Source organism: Canis lupus, chromosome 24 (assembly GCF_048164855.1).
Source record: "Canis lupus baileyi chromosome 24, mCanLup2.hap1, whole genome shotgun sequence".
Lineage (NCBI taxonomy): Eukaryota > Metazoa > Chordata > Mammalia > Carnivora > Canidae > Canis > Canis lupus.
Window position 1 is genome coordinate 3,779,539 of NC_132861.1, and position 20,748 is coordinate 3,800,286.

At 38.5% G+C, this 20,748-nt stretch overlaps 1 protein-coding gene across 1 annotated transcript in view; it reads right to left on the reverse strand.

The window, feature by feature from the left end:
- Nucleotides 1-20,748, reverse strand: part of FREM2 (FRAS1 related extracellular matrix 2) — a 166,135-nt gene that overhangs the window by 20,585 nt on the left and 124,802 nt on the right. The window contains exons 8-16 of the mRNA XM_072797284.1: nucleotides 20,037-20,246; nucleotides 18,411-18,608; nucleotides 17,457-17,621; nucleotides 16,735-16,917; nucleotides 13,227-13,357; nucleotides 11,354-11,512; nucleotides 9,164-9,467; nucleotides 6,606-6,737; nucleotides 4,684-5,015 (exon numbers count right to left, since the gene is read on the reverse strand). Of these exons, the coding sequence (XP_072653385.1) occupies nucleotides 4,684-5,015; nucleotides 6,606-6,737; nucleotides 9,164-9,467; nucleotides 11,354-11,512; nucleotides 13,227-13,357; nucleotides 16,735-16,917; nucleotides 17,457-17,621; nucleotides 18,411-18,608; nucleotides 20,037-20,246 (1,814 nt within the window). The remainder of the gene's footprint in view (nucleotides 1-4,683; nucleotides 5,016-6,605; nucleotides 6,738-9,163; nucleotides 9,468-11,353; nucleotides 11,513-13,226; nucleotides 13,358-16,734; nucleotides 16,918-17,456; nucleotides 17,622-18,410; nucleotides 18,609-20,036; nucleotides 20,247-20,748) is intronic.

Genomic DNA, 20,748 nt, shown 5'->3' on the forward strand with positions numbered 1-20,748 from the left:
CAAGAGATTCCTTCAGCTTGGCAATTCTTTCTTAGAAGTTAAATAATCTGAATGTGAGAGGTTAGGGAAGGTAGAGAATCTTTTAGAGAGTGTTAGAAACCGCTTTTCAGTCACAAAAAGAAATGCAGGGGCTTGCCAGTGTTTGTAGCGGTAGCTTTCGCCACTAAGAATGCACAAAGAAGAAAAGTCAGATGTCATATTGTTCCTGGGGGAAGCAATTACCAGTTAGTAAAATTTGTTTGTATAGTGACTGTGTTGATCTAAGGTGCCAAGTCTAGAAAAGGGCTAGAAGAGACAAAGCCACATCTATTAAAATACTTGGCTGGGGCTGTCTGCACTTGGCAGAGGACAAACAACCTGGGCAGAGGACCTGGGGCAGCACTGGCTTCCTTCAGGATCTGTTGTCCAGCAGAGTGACCAACACACCCATGAAGCTGCTATGAAGCACATTTAGCTCATATTGACGGTTTATCTTTACTTTTCCCCATTTTCCCATCCTAAATTTGGAAACGTAAAAGTTTGCAAAACTCTTATGAAACCCTAAAGCAGAATCTTTTCACCAAGTGTTTAGTTTGTTTTCCTTCAGATGTAGCCTCATAAAATGTGTTTTCATTTCTATCCGATCTGCTGGTACTCAGGTGATGCTGGAAACCACTGTTGGTAAGGCACCGACTTGTATAATTTTATCAGCAAGGGTGTAGATGTAATCTGGCATGTGTTTTCATGACCTCTGTAGGGCAGCATTATGGTCCCAAGGATAGACAGAGAAGTTCATTTGCCTTTCTTGCAATTGTATCTGTGACCGCATCCATTCCTCACACACACCCAATAAAATGACATTTAATTCACTTCATTAAATGTCCAGACAAGAATCATGATGTAACTTGGTTAAAAGCACAGGCTTACAAGCAAATTGAGTTTGGGCACATTATTTGAATTCTCTTTGCTTCAGCCTCCTCATCTCTAAAAAGGGGGAAAATTCATAGTTATTTCATAATGTTGCGAGGACAGAATTTGTGGAAATATGCGAAGTATTTAGAAGAATGTGGGCGCATGGTACACATTAAATAATTGTTAGCTATTACTATTATAATCATTGTTGTTATTGTTAGTACAATGATTAGGTATTTTCTCTTCTCCTGTAGAACCAAAACTAATGGGGACCATCAGGGAAATATCTGAAAGAACTATATTTTTTCCAATTTTTTTTTATTTTTTTTATTTTTTTATTTTTATTTTTTCCAATTTTAATTATTTTCTTCCTCCTCACCTATATTTAAGCAATGTGTGTGTTGGGGAGAGGTGCAGATTTAGGAGCATATCAACAGCTAGGAAAGAAGTAGAAGTTTAAGCCCAAGGAACAAAGTGGGGGGAAAGGAGATGACCATCTTTGAGCTCTACTCTAGAGCGAGCAACATGTCTTACTAGATTATATTAATGTTTAGTTTACACTGAGGCTTTTAATGTTTTATAACAAGATTCTGAAATTTCGGGATGCCTGGGTGGCTCAACGGTTGAGTGTCTGTCTTTGATTCAGATGATCCTGGGATCCTGGATTGAATCCCGCATCAGACTCCCTTTGGGGAGCCAGCTTGTCCCTCTGTCTGTGTCTCTGCCTCTCTCTCTCTCTCTCTCTCTCTCTCTGTCTCTCATGAATGAATGAATGAATGAATGAATGAATAAATAAATAAATAAATCCTGAAATTTCAATGATTTACATTGAACCTGGTCATCTATTTATGTTGATCATCATGGTGATGCTATTAAATTTATTTTCAACAACGCAAAAGCAAAACAAAAAAAATCCTTTCAGAAGAAACTCCTGTAACCATCAGGCCAGCTTAAGAAGGTAACACAAACTAGTTAAGAAGTGGATGGGATAATTCTTCTATTCCTAGTGTTAGGTAACACAAGCCTTTCAAGTAGGTAAATTTTAACCGAAAAACCTGCAGTTGCTAGTTTTCACCTAAGGGAGCAGAACCACTGGCAGCTCAACTATAGAAGCAGGGCAGTGACTTTCCCAGCTGGCAGTGGTAATGGGAAGGAAAAATACGAGTTAAACAAGTAAAGAGAGGAACAATATTTAGCAAATACACAAGTGGCAAAGTACAGTCAGTTTAGCTGAGCATTTTATGGTAAGATTTAGTCAGAAAGATAAATGCATCAGAGGGAATGGGTTTGTATTTAAAATGCCCTTCAGATCCTGGGGACGTTGGCAGATGTAACAGGACAGGACTTGAGCGGGCAAGTGCAGGGTTCTCATTAGAGAGGGCTATCTGGGTTGCAGATAGGAAAAATCAAAATGTGCTGGCATTTTGCGAGATGATGGAAAACATTCTTGAGAGTGAAAACAGACTATAGAGGAGGTAAGACCCACAGAAGAGCCCCATGGTAGAAAGTGATCGTTAACAAAGAGCTAGAACTAAAATGTAATCCTACCACCATATCCAATTTTGTTTATGTGGTAGATCCTGTGACTTACACAAGATCCTGAGAGAAGAGCAACCAGAAAGAAAACAGGGATGATTTAAAAATGGATTGAAGGGGCACCTGGGTGGCTCAGTCAGTGTTTCAATTCGTGATTTTAGCTCAGGTCATGATCTCAGGGTCATGAGATCGAGCCCCATGTCTGCTCTGTGCTGGCTATGGAGTCTGCTTCAGATTCTCTCTCTCCCTCTCCTCCTGCCTCCCCACCTCACCCTGCTCCCACTGCTCACGCTTTCTCTTTCTCTAAAAAAAATACAAAATACAAACACAAATACAAATGGATTGAAAACAAGCTCTGTGAGTAACAGTTAAAGGAACCAGAGATATTTGACCTACAAAGAAAAAGGCTGAGGTAGATTCATTATTATGAGTCTATTTTTATTCTGGGGGCAGGGCTTTTTTTTTGCATGTCTTTCTGGTGGCAAAGATCCACTGGGGAAGAAGGACCGAAGAGGTAACACAAACAAGAGCTTATGTAATTTGCCTGAGGACGCAAAACTAAAAAAAACATCAGAGCAAAGCCAAATTTTGGTCAGCATTTGCTGGGTTCTAATACCCAAACCCTTTCCACTATTCCACCCTGTGTTCCTATTGGTGTTTGGGGATTTTCACTAATCCATGCAAATCTCTAAATATTTTACTGCTTTCAGAGGAGATGGAGATAATGTCTTGGGGTCCAATAGTCTCCAGACATAATGACTGGCTGCCTATTCCACATCAACACGAGCTGAACGTGTCAGGTTTCATAGCTCTGCCATGGGGCTAAACTGATACTCCGTTATTATCTCCATTTCTCACACTACTACTTGTTTTATGCTTTAACAACACAAGGATATAGCATGGACAAAATTGGCTTTACTGGGGTTAAATCTTGAAAGACTTAGTAGAGGGCAGCTCCAGTGGCGCAGCGGTTTAGCACCGCCTGCAGTCCAGGGTGTGATCCTGGAGACCCAGGATCGAGTCCCATGTCGGGCTCCCTGCATGGAGCCTGCTTCTCCCTCCACCTGTGTCTCTGCCTTTCTCTCTTTCTTGCTGTGTCTCTTGTGAATAAATAAATAAAATCTTTTTTTTTTTTTTTAAAGAAAGACTTAATACATCCTGGGTACCATTCAAAAATTTAATGTGTAAGTCGACTCACATAAGCTCTTTGTTTGTTTTTTAAATAAATTTTATTTATTTATTCATTCATGAGAGACACAGAGAGAGAGAGAGAGAGGGAGGCAGAGACACAGGCAGAGGGAGAAACAGGCTCCATGCAGGGAGCCTGACATGGGACTTGATCCCAGGTCTCCAGGATCATGCTCTAGGCTGAAGGCAGCGCTAAACCGCTCAGCCACTGGGGCTGCCCATAAGCTCTTTTGTTTAGTCCAGAGTCATGTTTAGGACAGAGTCATGGCTTTGGGTCTGAACATTCATCATACTTTTGAGCCACACCCAGCATATTTCAGATTCTCTATCATAACTACTAATGGAGACCTTGCTTCCTTATCATGTTGACAACAACTCTGTTGATGATGGTGGGGGTGGGGATTGTGTGTGCATGTGTGTGTGTGTTGTGTATGTTATGTGGAAATGTTTGTGTAGTACGAAGAGGAGTCAGTAACTGTAGTGGAGAAATAACAATAAGCTTTCAATAAAAATACTTTGACTATGGTAGTGATGGAGAAATGAAGCAGACTGGGAGGGAAAGGGAAGGAAACTAGGGAAGAATAAAGAGGATAAAAGGAGAGAAAGATGGCAGAAGAAGAAGAAAAGGAGGGAGAAAAATTGGATTGGCCCTAAGGATTGTAAATCCTCACTTTAGATGGTTTAGGACACATCATAGACATCTGTGTGTGTGTGTGTGTGTGTGTGTGTGTGTGTATGAAATGATAATGTATACTTTGAAACAAAATCAGTATTTGGATTTTTATATCAGAGTAGACTTGGGAGTTTATGGCAACAATTATACAGTGACCTTTTGATATAAAGATAATGTTATAAGCCCATTTGCTAAAAAAATGTGTCAAAAATTTAGACAGCTTGGTTCAGAAATAGACATGAATTTTCACACCACCCATGTGAGTTCCCGCTCCTACTTAATGATCTATGCCACCAAGATGAAAGACTGGAGTTGGGATTTAGTCCTCATCTGTATATCTGAACAAAACCAACTGGTTTTTCCAGTGACGAAGCTCAGATGTTCAAAATTCCTACCTGTCCGTCTGTCCCGATGGTTCCTCCACAGTTGGTGAGAAGTTCTGACATGTCATAGTAGCTAACAAACTCCCATAAACAGGCTTCCAGGTTCAAGTTTCGATAGAAGCGTAAGGTACTGGAACCTCTGATAGATGAGCTGTACTGGTAAGGATGCGTCTCTCCAATTACTTCTGGATTTTTCGTAGCATCAGTTAAGAAGCCATGGTGAGTCTTCACTTCAGTGTAATCTAGAAGATTGGAGCACTGGTGGTTTCCAACTCTTGAGCCATCAGGACTGAGGGTGAGCTCAAAGTTGGAAAGCTCTTTAGTGGAGATCACAGGGAGCATACCTGCAAGGAATTGTAACCATGTTGCCACTGTCACCAGCAAAGGACTTAGAACACTTATTTCTTTATCCTCGAGAAGACAAGTGTTATAAAATACTGTACAGCGATTACTACCAACATGGTGTCCCAGGGATCTCATGGCATTTTTCAGGAGATCTGTAACATTAAAGCTATTTTCATGATTCTAAAGACATTATTTGACTTTTCCAGCATTATTCCCTCAGTAGCACACAGTGGAGTTTTTTAGAGGCTAAAAGTCCTCATATATTGCCATAGATTGAATGCAGAGGTAGATAAAAGAATTCAGCTGTGTTTTATGAAGCCAGCCATTAAGAGTATTTTCAAAAATGTAAAAAAAAAACAGCAATTTTTTAAATTTCTAAGTTATAGCTATTTTTCTGAAAAGCATGGTTTTCACATTAATATGTAATAGATTTGTTATTTTTAAATGAACAAAAAATAAGTATTTAATAATTCCTTATTTTCATTTTAAATCCAGTCAATATTTATAGATATAACTCATAAAAACAATAGGCCTTTGAGATCCTATTTTTGAGGATGTCCTGAGACCAAAATGTTTGAAAGCTATCACTATACAGTATAAGCTAAAATATTTTAGGATTTGTGGGCCGTAAGGTCTATGTGTCAACTGCTCGAGGTTGCCATGGTCAGCCGAAAGTTGCCACAGATGATTTGTAAAAGAATTAATATAACTGTACAATAAGACTTTGTTATGGACAATGGATTATAATTTCGTATAATTTTCATGTTCCATGAAATACTGTTTTTCCCTCAAACATTTAAAAATGTAAGAAATCCATTTTTTAGCTTGAAAGACCATATGAAAGCAGGCAGCAAGCCAGATTTGGCACAGGGGCCATAGTTTTTTGAGCCCTGGCATGAGCAATGCAGCAAAAAGAACCATGAGAAAGGTGTTTTCCTGGAACCTTTCCCATCTCTTGCTCTCAGAGCAGAACTCTGGCCTAACAAAAGAACTGGTCAGCTTCTATCATGTTCTGGCAGAGCTGTGGTTATTGACCACATCAGACAATGCAAAGGAGTAGCATGAGGGACCAGTCTTTTTTTTTTTTTTTTAAGATTTTATTTATTTATTCATGAGAGACACAGAGAGAGAGGCAGAGACATAGATAGAGGGAGAAGCAGGCTCCCTGCAGGGAGCCCAATGTGGGACTTGATCCCAGGACCCCACAGTCATGGGGTTATGGCCTGAGGTGGAGGCAGATGCTAAACCACTGAGCCACCCAGGTGCCCTGGGACCAGTCTTTCTTTAGGAACCATTATAAGGGGACACCTGGGTCCCCTGGTCACCTGGCTCATTGATCAAAGTCTGTTCCATCGTGCTTGGACAATGTATTAAATTTATTTAATTTTACAGAATGCTTAAATCGTCAGACTTTTAAAAAACAAGATAGAAAGAAAGTAGAATGACTTGAAAGAAACAGAAAGGCTTGAAGATCATATTGCAAAATGAACATTTATCATCTGCTTGGTGATTTCAAGTATTCAGTGGAATCAACCAGGTGATGAGGAGCCCAAACCACTCCCATGGATGTGCTTACGCAAGCCACCTACCATCTATGTGTGGCATCGTGACGGTGAGCTTGATAAAGTTCGTGTACTCTGGGTCCTCGGGGCCTGTGTAGCGCAGCTTAGCTGAGAATGGCTCTGCTCCCACTGTCCCTGGCACCCTGGGCTGACAAAGACCTCAGGGAAAAATGAACATATTTATGCTAAAAGAACGTCATAGACAACACCTAAAGAATATTTTTAAGCTAGACACTATAATTTTTTAAATAATAAAATCAAAAGTTCTCTGTGGACTGAGGCATGGCTAAAAGCAGCTATAAAAAAGTCAAAGGTCCTGGTGTGAGAAGTAAGTATAGCAGACAGTTTAGTAGCTACTTCTTATTTTATAAGGTTTGAGGAAAAAATAGTAACTGTCCAATGTACTTTAATACACACTGGACATTCTAGGTTATATTTACAAAATCATTTTAGTATAAAATGTGAACACAGTGAAAAAGGATTTAAGCCAACAGGAACAATAGCCAAACTGTGGAAGGAGCCTCGGTGTCCATCGAAAGATGAATGGATAAAGAAGATGTGGTCTGTGATTACAATGGAATATTCCTCAGCCATTAGAAACGACAAATACCCACCATTTGCTTCAACGTGGATGGACCTGGAGGGTATTATGCTGAGTGAAGTAAGTCAGTCGGAGAAGGACAAACATTATATGGTCCCATTCATTTGGGGAATATAAATAATAGTGAAAGGGAATATAAGGGAAGGGAGAAGAAATGTGTGGGAAATATCAGAAAGGGAGACAGAACATAAAGACTCCTGACTCTGGGAAACGAACTAGGGGTGGTGGAAGGGGAGGAGGGTGGAGAGTGGGGGTGAATGGGTGGCGGGCACTGAGGGGGGCACTTGACGGGATGAGCACTGGGTGTTATTCTGTATGTTGGTAAATTGAACACCAATAAAAAATAAATTTATTTTAAAAAAAAAAGAAAACCAACAGGAGAAAGTAACTATAGTTTAATTGAGTGAATTGGATGTTTACCCTAGAATAATATACCTATGACTAGTCATAAAGTAGCATTATTTATAATCAAATAAACTAAAGGTGTACTTATTTTTAAAGCAAAAACTAAAGTCTCCTTAGAATCAGAGAACAAAATGTATACAGCAGAGTTTTCCCTCTATATAACTTCTTACGGCATGTGAATTATAAGTTATAATTTATAATATACACACTGATACAAAACATACTGATACTGATATGCACATACACATACTGAAACACATGATAGTGTAAGATTATGTTCTATTAACCATCTAACTATCTCTCAGTGAGTCTCTTTTGACACGAAAATCTTCCTCCAATGTGTCCTTCTAAAGAATTGTGATGTTTTCATTTTAATGTTATGGAAGGGATCAAGATGCTGGATTATAATCAAGAACACAATATATAATCTCTTTTCAATTTATACATAACAAAGGAAATAGACAAGTATTTATTAGAATAGCAGTAAAATCAGAGGCAGGCTCCAGAACCTGGGCTGCCTGTTTTATTAATACGGGGATTCCTTTTAAGGCATTGCTTAATTGTTTTTCCTTTTGGTACCAACTCAATAGTTTGGCTTTAAGAGATATTTAACAACCATGTGTTTTAATTCTAACAAAAGAGCATGTTTACTATATATGTGTTTACTATATATGTTATCAATAAATATTCGTCCTGAGTATATAAAGGCGGGACGTATAACCTTTCTTTATGCAACAATGGTTCTTTATGAATCAGTGTATGTAAATAAAGTTTTAAAAACAGAATCTTATAAACAGACTTATTTTAAAAGTCTAACTTTAAAGTTCTTCTGCAGAGTGAAGGATTAATATATAAAGTGGATTTCTTGTCTTTTCACGGCTGCTCTAGCTACATTCTATTCTCCACCCCCGATGTGTCTGGGCTCCAGCCCCGGACACAACCTCCCTTGTAATCACAAGGTGTCGGCACCTGTACATATCTCTGCTAGCACTGTCATTCATCCCTCTGTCCCGGTCCCCAGCAAATTCCTACTTGTGCAATAAGCAGCTCATCATGTCGGAGCCACGTTGTCCAGATCTGACCTTTGCATACCATCCTGCTTCCTCTCACATGCTCCCCCATTTCTCTGCTTGTAGTTTCCAGAATATTTGGTGTTCTTTCCTGCTTCTATGAGTCATTGCTCATGTTTTTTTCTCTCTGCTATTTTCAAGATTCCAGTCTCCTGACCCACTCAGGGTAGAACTAGTCACTTCTACTGTGTGCCTTTTCCGGACTAATAAGGTTTATCTGTGTCTTCCGCCTGTTCTCCTCGAGAACAAGAGTCTTGCTTCCTTTTTCTTATCGCCAGCAGAAAGCATAAAGTCTGGCATATAACAGGTGATCAAAAAAAATGTGGAATGAATACACATGTATTTTCTAATGAGTATTTCTGTAAACATGGACATCATTTTTTAAGTACTTGATGGCAAATATTAAGGAATGCATGCAGGCATTTGGGAGAACTAATCACCAGAAATCAGATATTCATAATATTCCATGGTATTTCAGTGGTCTTAATATGAGAATGGTAGCGCATTACCTTCTTCTCTGCCGATGGTTACAATAGGGCTCATCAGCTCCAGGCCCTCATTGCCATTGGCATTCACAGCACGGGCCGCACACTGCACTCTGGAGCCGGGCTGGAAGTATATGGAATCCAAGGTGATCATCTTGGACGATGTAAAAAAGGTGTCAAAGTCCACTTCTCTCATGGGGCTGGTCACACCATCAGGGCCAGCGGGTGCACTAATTAGCCATCGGTACCGGGTCAAGGTGTCATTGATATTTTCACTTGCACAAATAGAACCTGTTTTGTCATAGTCTGAGTATTTAGGGTTGCAAGCCTATGGGAAACAAATAACCTGTTAGGGCCATAGTACAGAACAATGTGGAAGTTACACTTCTCAAGCTCTCTAGCCTAGTGTTTTCCTTGATGCCTTTTTCCATCTCTACACGCTATTCATGCAACCTTCACATTTCTATTCTAGCCCTAACAGTGTTCATGGACTCTGATTTCAAACAGAGTACTGGACATTTCCACTCTAACTTGATGCACATAAACTTGTTATGCTCTGCATCATCTCATGAATCTCCAAGTCCCAAATCATTCTTGTTCTCCCTCCCTCCCTCCCTCCTCACTCTCACCCCATCCCCCCTGGCCCCCACTTCCAGTGGGTCAGTGTCCTTGGCTGACTCTCTTTTGCAATGTTCAAGTTGGTGCCTTCCTTCCCATTCCCATTACCACTTCTTATCTAATTCGGGATCTTTCTAGTCAAGTGACACACTGTTGCAAGGTGACACTCCAAAATACCCTCTTCTCATGCCATTCTTCTGTACAAGATCCCCCCACCACCCAACCAATGAAATCCACAGCCCTTAACATTTGTTTATTTTTTTTAAAGATGTATTTATGTATTCATGATAGACAGAGAGAGAGAGAGGCAGAAACACAGGTAGAGAAAGAAGCAGGCTCCATGCCGGGAGCCCGACGCGGGACTCAATCCCGGGGCTCCAGGATCACGCCCTGGGCCAAAGGCAGGCGCCAAACCACTGAGCCACCCAGGGATCCCCTAACATAACATTTAAAGACCTCTATAACTTGGCACCAAATCATTATTTGTGCCTTGGTAATTCAATAAACATTTATTGTGTGACTATTATACGTAGGGTCATTTTACCAGTTCTGTTGTTATACATCCCAGTTTTGCTCACAAGGAGCTTATAATTTAGTCAGGAAAAGGCAAGTAAAAAAAAGTAGTAATAATATGCCATTTTAACAATCGTTAAAAAAATATTTTATTGGGACACCTGGATGGTTCAGTGGCTTGGCGCCTGCCTTTGGCCCAGGACGTGATCCTTGGGTCCTGGGATCGAGTCCCGCATCAGGCTCCCAGCAGGGAGCCTGCTTCTCCCTCTGCCTGTGTCTCTGCCTCTCTTTCTGTGTGTCTCTCATGAATAAATAAATAAAATCTTTAAAAAAGTAATAAAAAATATTTTATTTATTTATTCATGAGAGACACAGAGAAGCAGAGACACAGGCAGAGGGAGAAGCAGGCTCCCTACAGGGAGCCTGATGCGGGACTCGATCCCAGGACCCCAGGATCATGCCCTGGGCCAAAGGCAGGGGCCAAATCACTGAACCATACAGGTGCCCCTAATATGCCATTTTTTAATGATAATCCTCTAGATGTAGTTTGTGTTGTAATCCCTTCTTCCTGGAACAGCCTCCCCTTGTCTCTTATCATAAACTGTTAAAACACCACATAACCACCCCAAGCCTCTCCTCACACATGGAGCTGCAGCTCTAGCTGGTTTGTGACATTCTCATGGTAATGATCACTCTTGCCCTCTGGTAGAGTGACTGACTCCTGAATATTTTTCTCTTCCTTATTTTTAAGTTCCTTGAGTACAGAGTTCAACCCTTATTTATTTTTCTATCAATAGCAGACCCTGAGATAACACAAGATAACACACTGTGTATGCATCAGTTAATAAACCTTTGTTTATTTGTTGGATTGGATAACCTTTGTTATTTGTTTGTTGGATAAGGAAGAAAAATGGGAGCTTTATGTGATTACTGTTATATTTTCCTATCGTTCAAAGCTTATACCTCAAAGTAGTCCCACTTTTTTTTCTTCATGGCAAAGCCAATACTATATTGGTTAACATCTATAATTATTTTAAATAGCTATTTAACAATTTTTCTCAAATTTTTCAATTTCCTACTCACTGTAATACAGACAACAGGATAGCCAGACACAGGTCCTGCACTATCTTTAGCTCTGGAAGTGTCATCATACATCAGTAATGACACAATTTGAGGGACAGATGGGAAAGTGACTTCCGCCATGCTGTTCATTTCTTCTATATACACAATGGCTTTGGTGACCTACAAGGAAAAGATAATTATGCGTGATTATCAAAATACTTGGCTCAAGGAGTATCATTTGTACAGTATGATACCTAGGATGCTTGACAAGTCCCTGGCTTCATTATGATGAAAACTATCACTCGCAGAGCTCCAGCAGGGTAACAGGCCCTTTGTAGTTTGTTCTAGGTGACCCTGACACTTTGGCCATGTCTTATGGCACTGGGGGAGGGCACATGAGCCCAGAGCAGCATGGGTTGACCAGTAGCCCATGAAGTATTTGGGTTCTAATTTTTTCTGCAAATTGGGATGATTGTAGCTAAATCTGTCTTGGGTTATGACATGAAAGATCCATGAAAAAACCAGTTAGTTGGCAGGGGGAAGAAAGCAGGCTGAGGAAAAGCAGATCCTAGGGGTCATGTGATAGCATAGTCATGCTGACATGGATGCTGGCAAATATCGAGGCTTTAAATGAGCTAAGACCATTAAGGAGGGCACTGGATGTGAAGAGCACTGGCTGTTATATGCAACTGATGAATCACTAGCTTCTATTCCTGAGATCAACAATACATTATATGTTAACTACATTGAATTTAGATAAAATTTTTAAAAATAAATGAGCAGAGACCAGAAGTGTAGCCTGAAATCTGGGCAGAGTGAGATACAGTCACAGGCAAGAAAGGAATCTGGAAACATGTACTGGTAAGCTGCCAGGACACCTTGCTGATATATTTGTCTTAGCTCCTGAAAAACCTTCCAATATCTTACATATCATAGGTTGCAAATCTCTATCTACCAGCATTTGTAAAAGAAGCTATCACCTGAAGAGACTTGAATGAATCTCTGTTCCTTTCATCCCAAAGAGCTTAATAGAGTGCTCCATAAAAGTAACACTAAAAGAATAACTTTTAATGGGATCAAGACTTACAAAAAATATATGTGGAAAAAAATTTTCTGCCCATACTTCTTGATTTTTAAATATGACTTAAAAAAAAGTAAGGCACTGTAGCAGAAATACCATCAAGTAGTAAGGATTACAAAATGATAAGAAATACTTAGGAGGAAACAATCTCCCCAATTTGATCTCCTACTAAAAGTAAAACAAATAATAAAAGAAAGAAATTTAAGTATGGGTTTATCAACATCGGTCTGTGTCTACAATTATTTAGTTTTAAAAACTATTTGAGGTTTAAAGTTCAAAATTCTGTGGAAAAATGTTTACCTTGAAGAAAATCTGGTTGATGAAACTATGAATTTATAAGCACAGAACATCAGTATTAGGATCATAACATTTTGGTCACTGAGGCTCTGGGCAGCAAGTTGATAAAACTAGGACTAGCAGTGGGAATTGTGAGGGTTAGCAAACTGTGTTGTGGATGATAATGTTATGTTTTAATGAGCAGCAACCCTGAATTCATAGTCTCATCTTTGTGCTGAGATGATGTCTCTCTCTGGAAGTGAGTCTCAAACTCAGCAGTTGCCGACTGAAATGGGAAGGCTAAGTGGGCTGACATAGGGCTCACTGCCTCTAGTCTCTGAGTTTCTAGACACGTGATTTTTCAGAGAAAAAGTAATAGGAACACTATTTATGAGGTGATAAAGGGGTTATGCACATCTCCTTTATCAAAGGCTTGCACAAAATCCCATTAGTCAATTGTACACAATGTGATGCTCAGACCCATTTTCCTCGATTAAAATGCTGGCTCTGAATTCATATCCATGTTCTGTTACGTACCTGCGTCTCTGCCACCATGTTCTCATCGGGTTTTAGGTGGACAGTGAAGGCCTCTCTCATCTCTCTGATCCCATCGAAGATTACTTCAATGTTAACAATATGCTGGGTTTCTCCCTCCTTAAACTCAATTTCTACAAATGCAAAGTCACAGATTTGAGACTTTTACATGTGAATATGTGAAGTTTGTCTCAAGTTTTCTTGACAGTGACTCACAATGAGGAAAACACTGTATGCTGTGGCTCAGTATATTTGTGCATGTGTGTGTGTGTGTGTGTGTGTGTGAATAAAATGGAATCATGAGTTTGAAAAATATCACTTTTTTTCTGCTGTATGTTTTGCACCCAAATATTTTCCATTCTATTGCATCTCATCCAAAGAAGATTCTAATCAGAAACTACTAAATTGATTTGTTGACTCACAGCCTGAAAAAACACTGAGTTGTGGAACAGAAGATTAATCATGCTAATACTGAGGCATAACCAGATAAACTGGCCTCTTGTTTCCAGAATTTCTGAAATGACAGGACACAAGTCAAGTGACTACAGTGGCAGATATTAAGTGTGAATGTGAATGGCACGTATAAGTGTATATATGGATAATAGAAGGTGGATATAAGACTGCTGAGCTTTTTAATATTAGATCAAATTATGTTTTCAAAAGACTTTTTCTGTTGTTGATGTTCATCTTGGAAATGCAGAAACTTTTTTTGGTAAATGTCAATAGGTATGCTTCCCTTAATCCTGTCCCTCCTCACTAAAATATTTGCTACATTGTCATGAAAATAAACTCAATTATAAGAATCCTTTTTTTAAATGATTCATTTCAGGGACACCTGGGTGGCTCAGTGGTTGAGCATGTGCCTTCAGCTCAGGCTGTGATCCTCAAGTCCTGGGATCGAGTCCCACATCCCCACATCGGGCTCCGAGCTTGCTTCTCCCTCTGCCTATGTCTCTGTCTCTCTCTGTGCCTCTCATGGATAAATAAATAAAATCTTTGAAAAAATATCAAATAAATTATTCATTTAAGAAGTCTTAAAATATTAAAAATTCAATGATTTTATTGAACTCAAGAGTCAGCTTGAGTCACCCAATACTATAAGACTTGGATAAACTATTTTGTTGGTTTTACTATACCTTTTGAGAAACTGGCTCAGAAGAAAAATAAAAAAATATAATGCATAATTGTTCCAATTAGAGAATATAGCAGATGCTGTTTCTGATGCAACTGAAGTTCAATCATTATAATTCTAAATTATAAATTCTTTAAAATGTGGCAGAAGACAATGTGTCTTCAATGTGTTTTTCTTCTGCTACCTCTATTTTTTTTATTGTCAATTATGAAAAAGATTTTTTTTTTGAGTTAGTCATCCAGATTCCTCTTTAAAGTAAGTTCTGTTTCTAGATATAGCCATTTTCTACATTAGCCTTAGCATGCTGTTGGTCTTAGTCTTAGTATTAGTCTTAGATTTCTCACACTCTGAGAAAGAATTTAGGGTTCTTGTGTCAGAGGATGAAGATAGGTGATTATTACTGGCTCACCAATGTGTTCGGTCTGACTTGTATTACATTTCATTAGAAAATTAGTTTCTAGGGGCGCCTGGGTGGCTTGGTCAGTGAAGTATCCAACTTTTGATTTTGGCTCAGGTCATGATCTCAGGGTTTTGAGATCGAGCCCCGTGCTCTGCACGGGGCGTAGAGTCTGCTTAACATTCTCTCTCTGCCTCTCTCTCTCTCTCTCTCTCTGTCTCCTTTCCATTTGAGCACACTCTCTCTTAAAAAAAAATTAAAAACAAATAAAAACAAAGAAGATTAATTTTTAAAATGAAAAATATCTGAGGGTTTCAGAGGAAAATACAGATTTTTTAAAGTTCTTTTGCACATTCCTGCCTGGCTAAAGTCTGCTGGTCATGACAGTACAGGCTTTTCTCAGCAGGGAATGGGCTTTCTGATTCAGTAATATTCCCATCATGTCAGTTCCCCCTCATATTTCACTCATTGAGTCTGATGCTCAATGGACAGAGCCACCCAGGAACCCCTGATATGTTTAAATTATTGCTTTCTTACAGTACACATGCTAGTTGATAGTTAAGTTTCTTCAATTACTTTAGTCCTTTATCTGCCATTTTAGATATTTTTAGCACAAAAAATATTTCAAGTTTCTTTTTTATCTTCATTATTTCTATTTATTTGTAAGGAACTGACCTCAGTTTTGACCATAAGGGAGGAATTAGAATATGGGTCAGAAGAGATTAAATTTTTTTATCATAAGCACTATAAACAGCATGCTTACATTTATGGATTAAGAGACACAAGCTGATTTACTGTCATTTAACCTTGTTCTGACATCATTGGACAATTTGCTACAGAAGTATAACTTTTATTTATGCTTCAGCAAAAAGAATTATTTTGTTTCTAAGAAAAAATCTTCTGTTAAAGGTCATATTGTCCATCTTTAGAGGATGTTTCCTTAATGTAAAATCTGTTCCTGCTCATTATAGGAAGACTAGGTTTTTCTAATTTAGTGGCTAATCGGTTTTTTTTCCACTCCTTTTGGGTTGTAGGTGATTTATTTCGAATGTTATCCTTCTCTGCAGTGAGAATAATCTGAGGATAGCTCTGAAGCTCTACTGTTGTCCAACTGTTACCATATATGCAAAGAAAACAAGCTCCTTTGTAGAAGATGTTCTTTTTTCTATTGTCTCATCAACTTTATTCCTGACTTAGTAAAACCTATTCGTCACTTTCTAAACTTTTTTTTCACAAGTTAGCAGATCAAGATGAATGCCTGAAGTTCTAGGATCAAGAACTACCAACAGGTAGTTAAAGGTGGGAAACTAGAAACAAAGTGGATAAGTAGAACTCTACATAATTTATAAACTTAACTTTGCACATCAATTTACATCTATTCTGTCAACAAATAATTCATAGAGAACTGATTTGTATTTATTATTCATAAAAAATAAATACTGAAATGGTTCAAAACTTTGAAAGAAGAGGAGGATAGATGAAAACACCCAAAACGAAATCCTAAGGCCTGGAAAATTCATGATCTCTTTGGTTGGCATTCCACCAACCTTTTATTGCCCTCCATTAACACAAAATTTTGTAGCTTAAAGTTTTAGATCATTGGTGTTCTATAAACTAAAAAAATATCTCAGCTATCCTGAATATTTTCAGTGTACCAGAATATTCTAGAATAGATTTTAGTATTTAATTACCATAATGAAGGTAAAACCTATTAAAAGTAAGAATACATTCAGAATATAAAGTTATCTAGTCTATTCAAAATTTTCCTAAGTGCTCACACATAAGCCCTGTAAACCAAAAAGGGAAATTCTGGAACTAAAGTCTATTGCCTTTGTTTTTCTGAAGGAACTTGAAATTAATGTAAAGGAGTATGACTATTTTTATTTCACTTGGATATTTCCCTTCTTTTTCTCAAGGCTGCCAGTGCCAATACATAGTGGGAGCACCACCCACCTGGGAGCAGACCCTGGGAACCCCCATACCTTCTGACACAGGGTGATAGTCTTCTCCAGAAGTGGCTGAGCCATCCTTGGTGTGGACTCTCACAATTGAAACCTTTGAAGTATCTCCTTGGCGAATCACTGGAATTTTTACAACCACCGACTGTCCTGGTTCCTTGGGTTCGCTCACGCTAAATCTGGTTTCTCCAAATTTAATAACAGTCTCTAAAATTGTGGGAAATATGGACAAATTAAAATGTAAAGGAAATGTTTTTTCCTCATTTCTAATGTTTTGTTCTATATGAAGAGAGATTAATTAGTACTACACTCCTGGCTTCTCTCTGTCCCCTCACTCATCATTATTGGTGAGTGGGTAGGAGAAACCCAAGTGTTCCTTCCTTGGGATTTAACCAGCCTCAGGGAGCATGCACTCTGGGCAGCCTCTATGTGCCATGAGTCTTATGGGAGCGGGCTCCTGGGAGTGGGAGAGGAGGGAAAAACTGCTGGCCCAGGGCTACCTCTACTCTACAGAAGGTATGAACATTTGGGATTTGCCAGTAGATGTAAAGCATATTCTCCAACATAAACTTTCAATTTTAATCGTTTATTTGGTTTCCTGTTGGTCTTAGTCTATTTTTCCTATTTCTCAATTGCTTGAAAACCCTAGTCTGAAAAAGAGGGTTATTTTCTGAGCCACTTAAAATGTTAACATAGATGGAATTCAATTCCTAATTTACAAGTGAGGACAAGAAATAACTCCTTACTATCAGCATCATCTTGGATCCTTATCAGAGTTTCATTTTGTTCCCCAACTGCAGCCCCAAAGGGGGAGTCGCTACTTGGGGTTCCAAGAACCAGGCGGAGTTCCTCTACCTCTTCATAGAGTTTGTCATCCATCAGCTCAAGTACACAAGGCTTTTCAGTCTCACCTGGAGCAATGATGACAGCATGTCTGTTATATCCATCCCACCATCACATTCCAATCACATCCCAGGCCCAGAAGGATATATGAGCTACCAGAATATAAACACCACAAGGACAAGAATGTTGCCTTTTTCCTGCTCTACTGATAGGGCAAAAGATAGTATCTGGCAAGTAATAAGCCTCAATAAGTATTTACTGAATAATGGCTAAACGGTTGAACATATGCATTGAGAGCCCCTATTTGTATGGGGAATTTCTTTAATGTCTGTTTTTAAGTTTTGCCACTCATCTTAGAAAACAAGTAATAAAGAGTAAATACCAATTTTATGTATGAATTTCTAGCATTATGATCAGGGACCAAAACTTAGCAGCCTTGTACAGGATGATCAGAGTTAATTTCACACAGGGATTAGTTTCTAGTACAATTACTGGATCAAAGTGATCAAACATTTTAAGGCTCTAAATTCACATTAAAATCGTCATGCCTATTTCCTTTCATTTCTCTCATTCGAACACTATTTTCCAGCATTGCAAAATGTACACATTTGCTGTATCACCGAATACCTTTTGAATAAACAATACGGCACATCGCTGGAAACTAATTTGTAAAATGATAAACCAAAAAGACACTGATTCAATCTGTAACAATCCACTTCCCCTTATTATCTTACAGTACAGAGAAAGCCATGTCATAAGCATGTTGAAGTCAAGAACATACATTTTCCTGATACGTATTTCTAATCAAAAACATGGCTTCCTCAAATTCCAAATAAAAATGTCAAGCTCCACCTTACCAGGGAGGAACAGGATGACAGAGCTATCAATGTTTGGACGTTCCTCAAAGTCCGTCATCACCTGTGCAGACCCCTGTCGTGTGTAGCATCTCACTGAAGACCTATAGTGAATGTCTCCACTCCTGTGGATCATTGCAACTATCTGCCCATCGTTTTCATTGCCAGTATATACTCGTTCTTTGAACTGCATCTTAGGCACTGCAAAAACAAATGAACGCGTGGATCAAGATGAACAGAAATTTTTAAGGAAAATGGCTTTCAGAAAGCATTGTTTAGCAGAAAGAATAACGAAACAGAAGTGAGCACTGGATTCCAGTTTCTACCCAGTCTCTTGACAATACTTTGGCCTTAAGCAAATCACTTCAATAAATTGCTTTGATTTTCTTATCTGTGAAATTCTGCTCTATTTCATGGAGTAGGCAGATGCAGTGAAATGCTAAAAAGTAGATAAGACCAGAGACTTTAAGATATCCATATCTATCATATGTTGCTTAATCATGAGCTTTTCAGAATTTCTGAAATTTCTGAATAATTTCTGAATTATTTCCAAGTAACCCTTAATATTGTGCACACACTACAACCATAGACCATGTTAGAAAAGTTGATAATAGATACAGTATTATACATATATTATATAAAGATGACAATGGATATAGTATTATATACATAATATTAATGCATATATAAAATGTTTCTGATAATGAACATTATGTATATATTTTAGGTGATATTGATGATGGATGAATTAAATATAGGTCTCATTAAAAATAGGTCACACTCTTCCAAGCAATGTCAAGATCATCATAGTTAAAATTGTTCAGAATTCCTTTGTGAGGATGTGTCAGAGAGCTCTACCACGTGGCCAGCAGCTGCTTGTCTTTAAACTATGTTTTTGGCACCTTCTCAGGGAAATTTCAAGAGTGTCTGCGTGTAAGAAGATGATAGACTTATGTTGAGAAGTAGAAAAAGACCATTACACATGGCTCTACCCATCTATGGCAAGGGAACACAATCAAGATATTGATGACAATCTCACTTTTTTTTTTTAATGTAAGAGGAAGAATAAAAGTTTTCTTCTGAGACTGCCTGATTTTATCAAAATGGTCAGAAGAAACAGCAAAGACACAGACAGGATATTGCTATGAACTGAACTGCATTACCTCTAAATTCACAGGTTAAAGTCCTAACCCTTACAAGCTGAAAATGTGACCTTGTTTGAGGCTCTGGTCTTTGTAGAGGTAATGAAGTAAAAATGAGGTCATTAGAATGGGCTCTAATTTAATATAACTGCTGTCTTTATAAATAGGGGAAATTTAGACACAGTGGCACACGTAGGAGATGTAAAGACACATTAGGAACAAGATGGGTATGTACAAGCCAAATGAGAGGCATGGAGCGGATCCTTCCCACACAGTCCTCGGAAGGAACCAATCTGCCGACACCCTGATTTTGGACCTCTAGCCTCCAGAACCGTCAGATGAGAAATTTCTGAGTCTATAGTACTTTGTTATGGCAGCCCTGACAAACGTATACAGGTATATAAATCTAAGTTCATCATTTTTCTTAAGGTGTATATAAACTCCAGCCTATCATTTTACTCATCATTGTAAATTAATAAGCACTCACAGTCGGAGACAGAATCATTTATGGAAACCGTGGCTTTGCTGGGCTCGCCGAGGGCAGCGTTCATAGGCATACGAAGCACCAGTTCAAATTTCTCAATTCCCTCCAGCACTGGTTGCCCAAGATCATCCAGGATGATAACACGAACAGTCTGCATGTTGACTCCAGGTGCAAAATCTAAATTCCGACTGATTCCCACATAATCTGTTCCGGCTACACGCATAACAGAAGAATTATTCCATTGGGGACGGACGAAATTAAAATTATGAGACACAAATTATGTAGATCTATTTATGATTCTTTAAAAAATATCTGTAGACCAGCATAACATTACAGAAGAATACATTAATGAAATGCAAAGGACTAGTATCATATCGGTTTTTGAGACGGTAGAACAAACGTCAGGTTCTGAACTTCATTTTATTTAGGCCTAGTGAGTTATTTTAGCTTTCGTTATATAACCCCTCTATTTTTATTTTGGAATTCTTGAGTGGTGCTAATAAAAATCAGGTCTGAAATAATCAGCGTGACAATCATATACATGATTATCACAAATTACCTAGGAAATAAATACATTTAAATTTTGTTAACATCAGTTAAACATCTGTATTTATTTTCCAAGTCTACAAGAGAATATCTTACTTCAATGTATGTTTGCCTGTTGTTGGTTAAAGCAACACATCTCAGATATAAGCTTTTGTCCCACATACTCCAC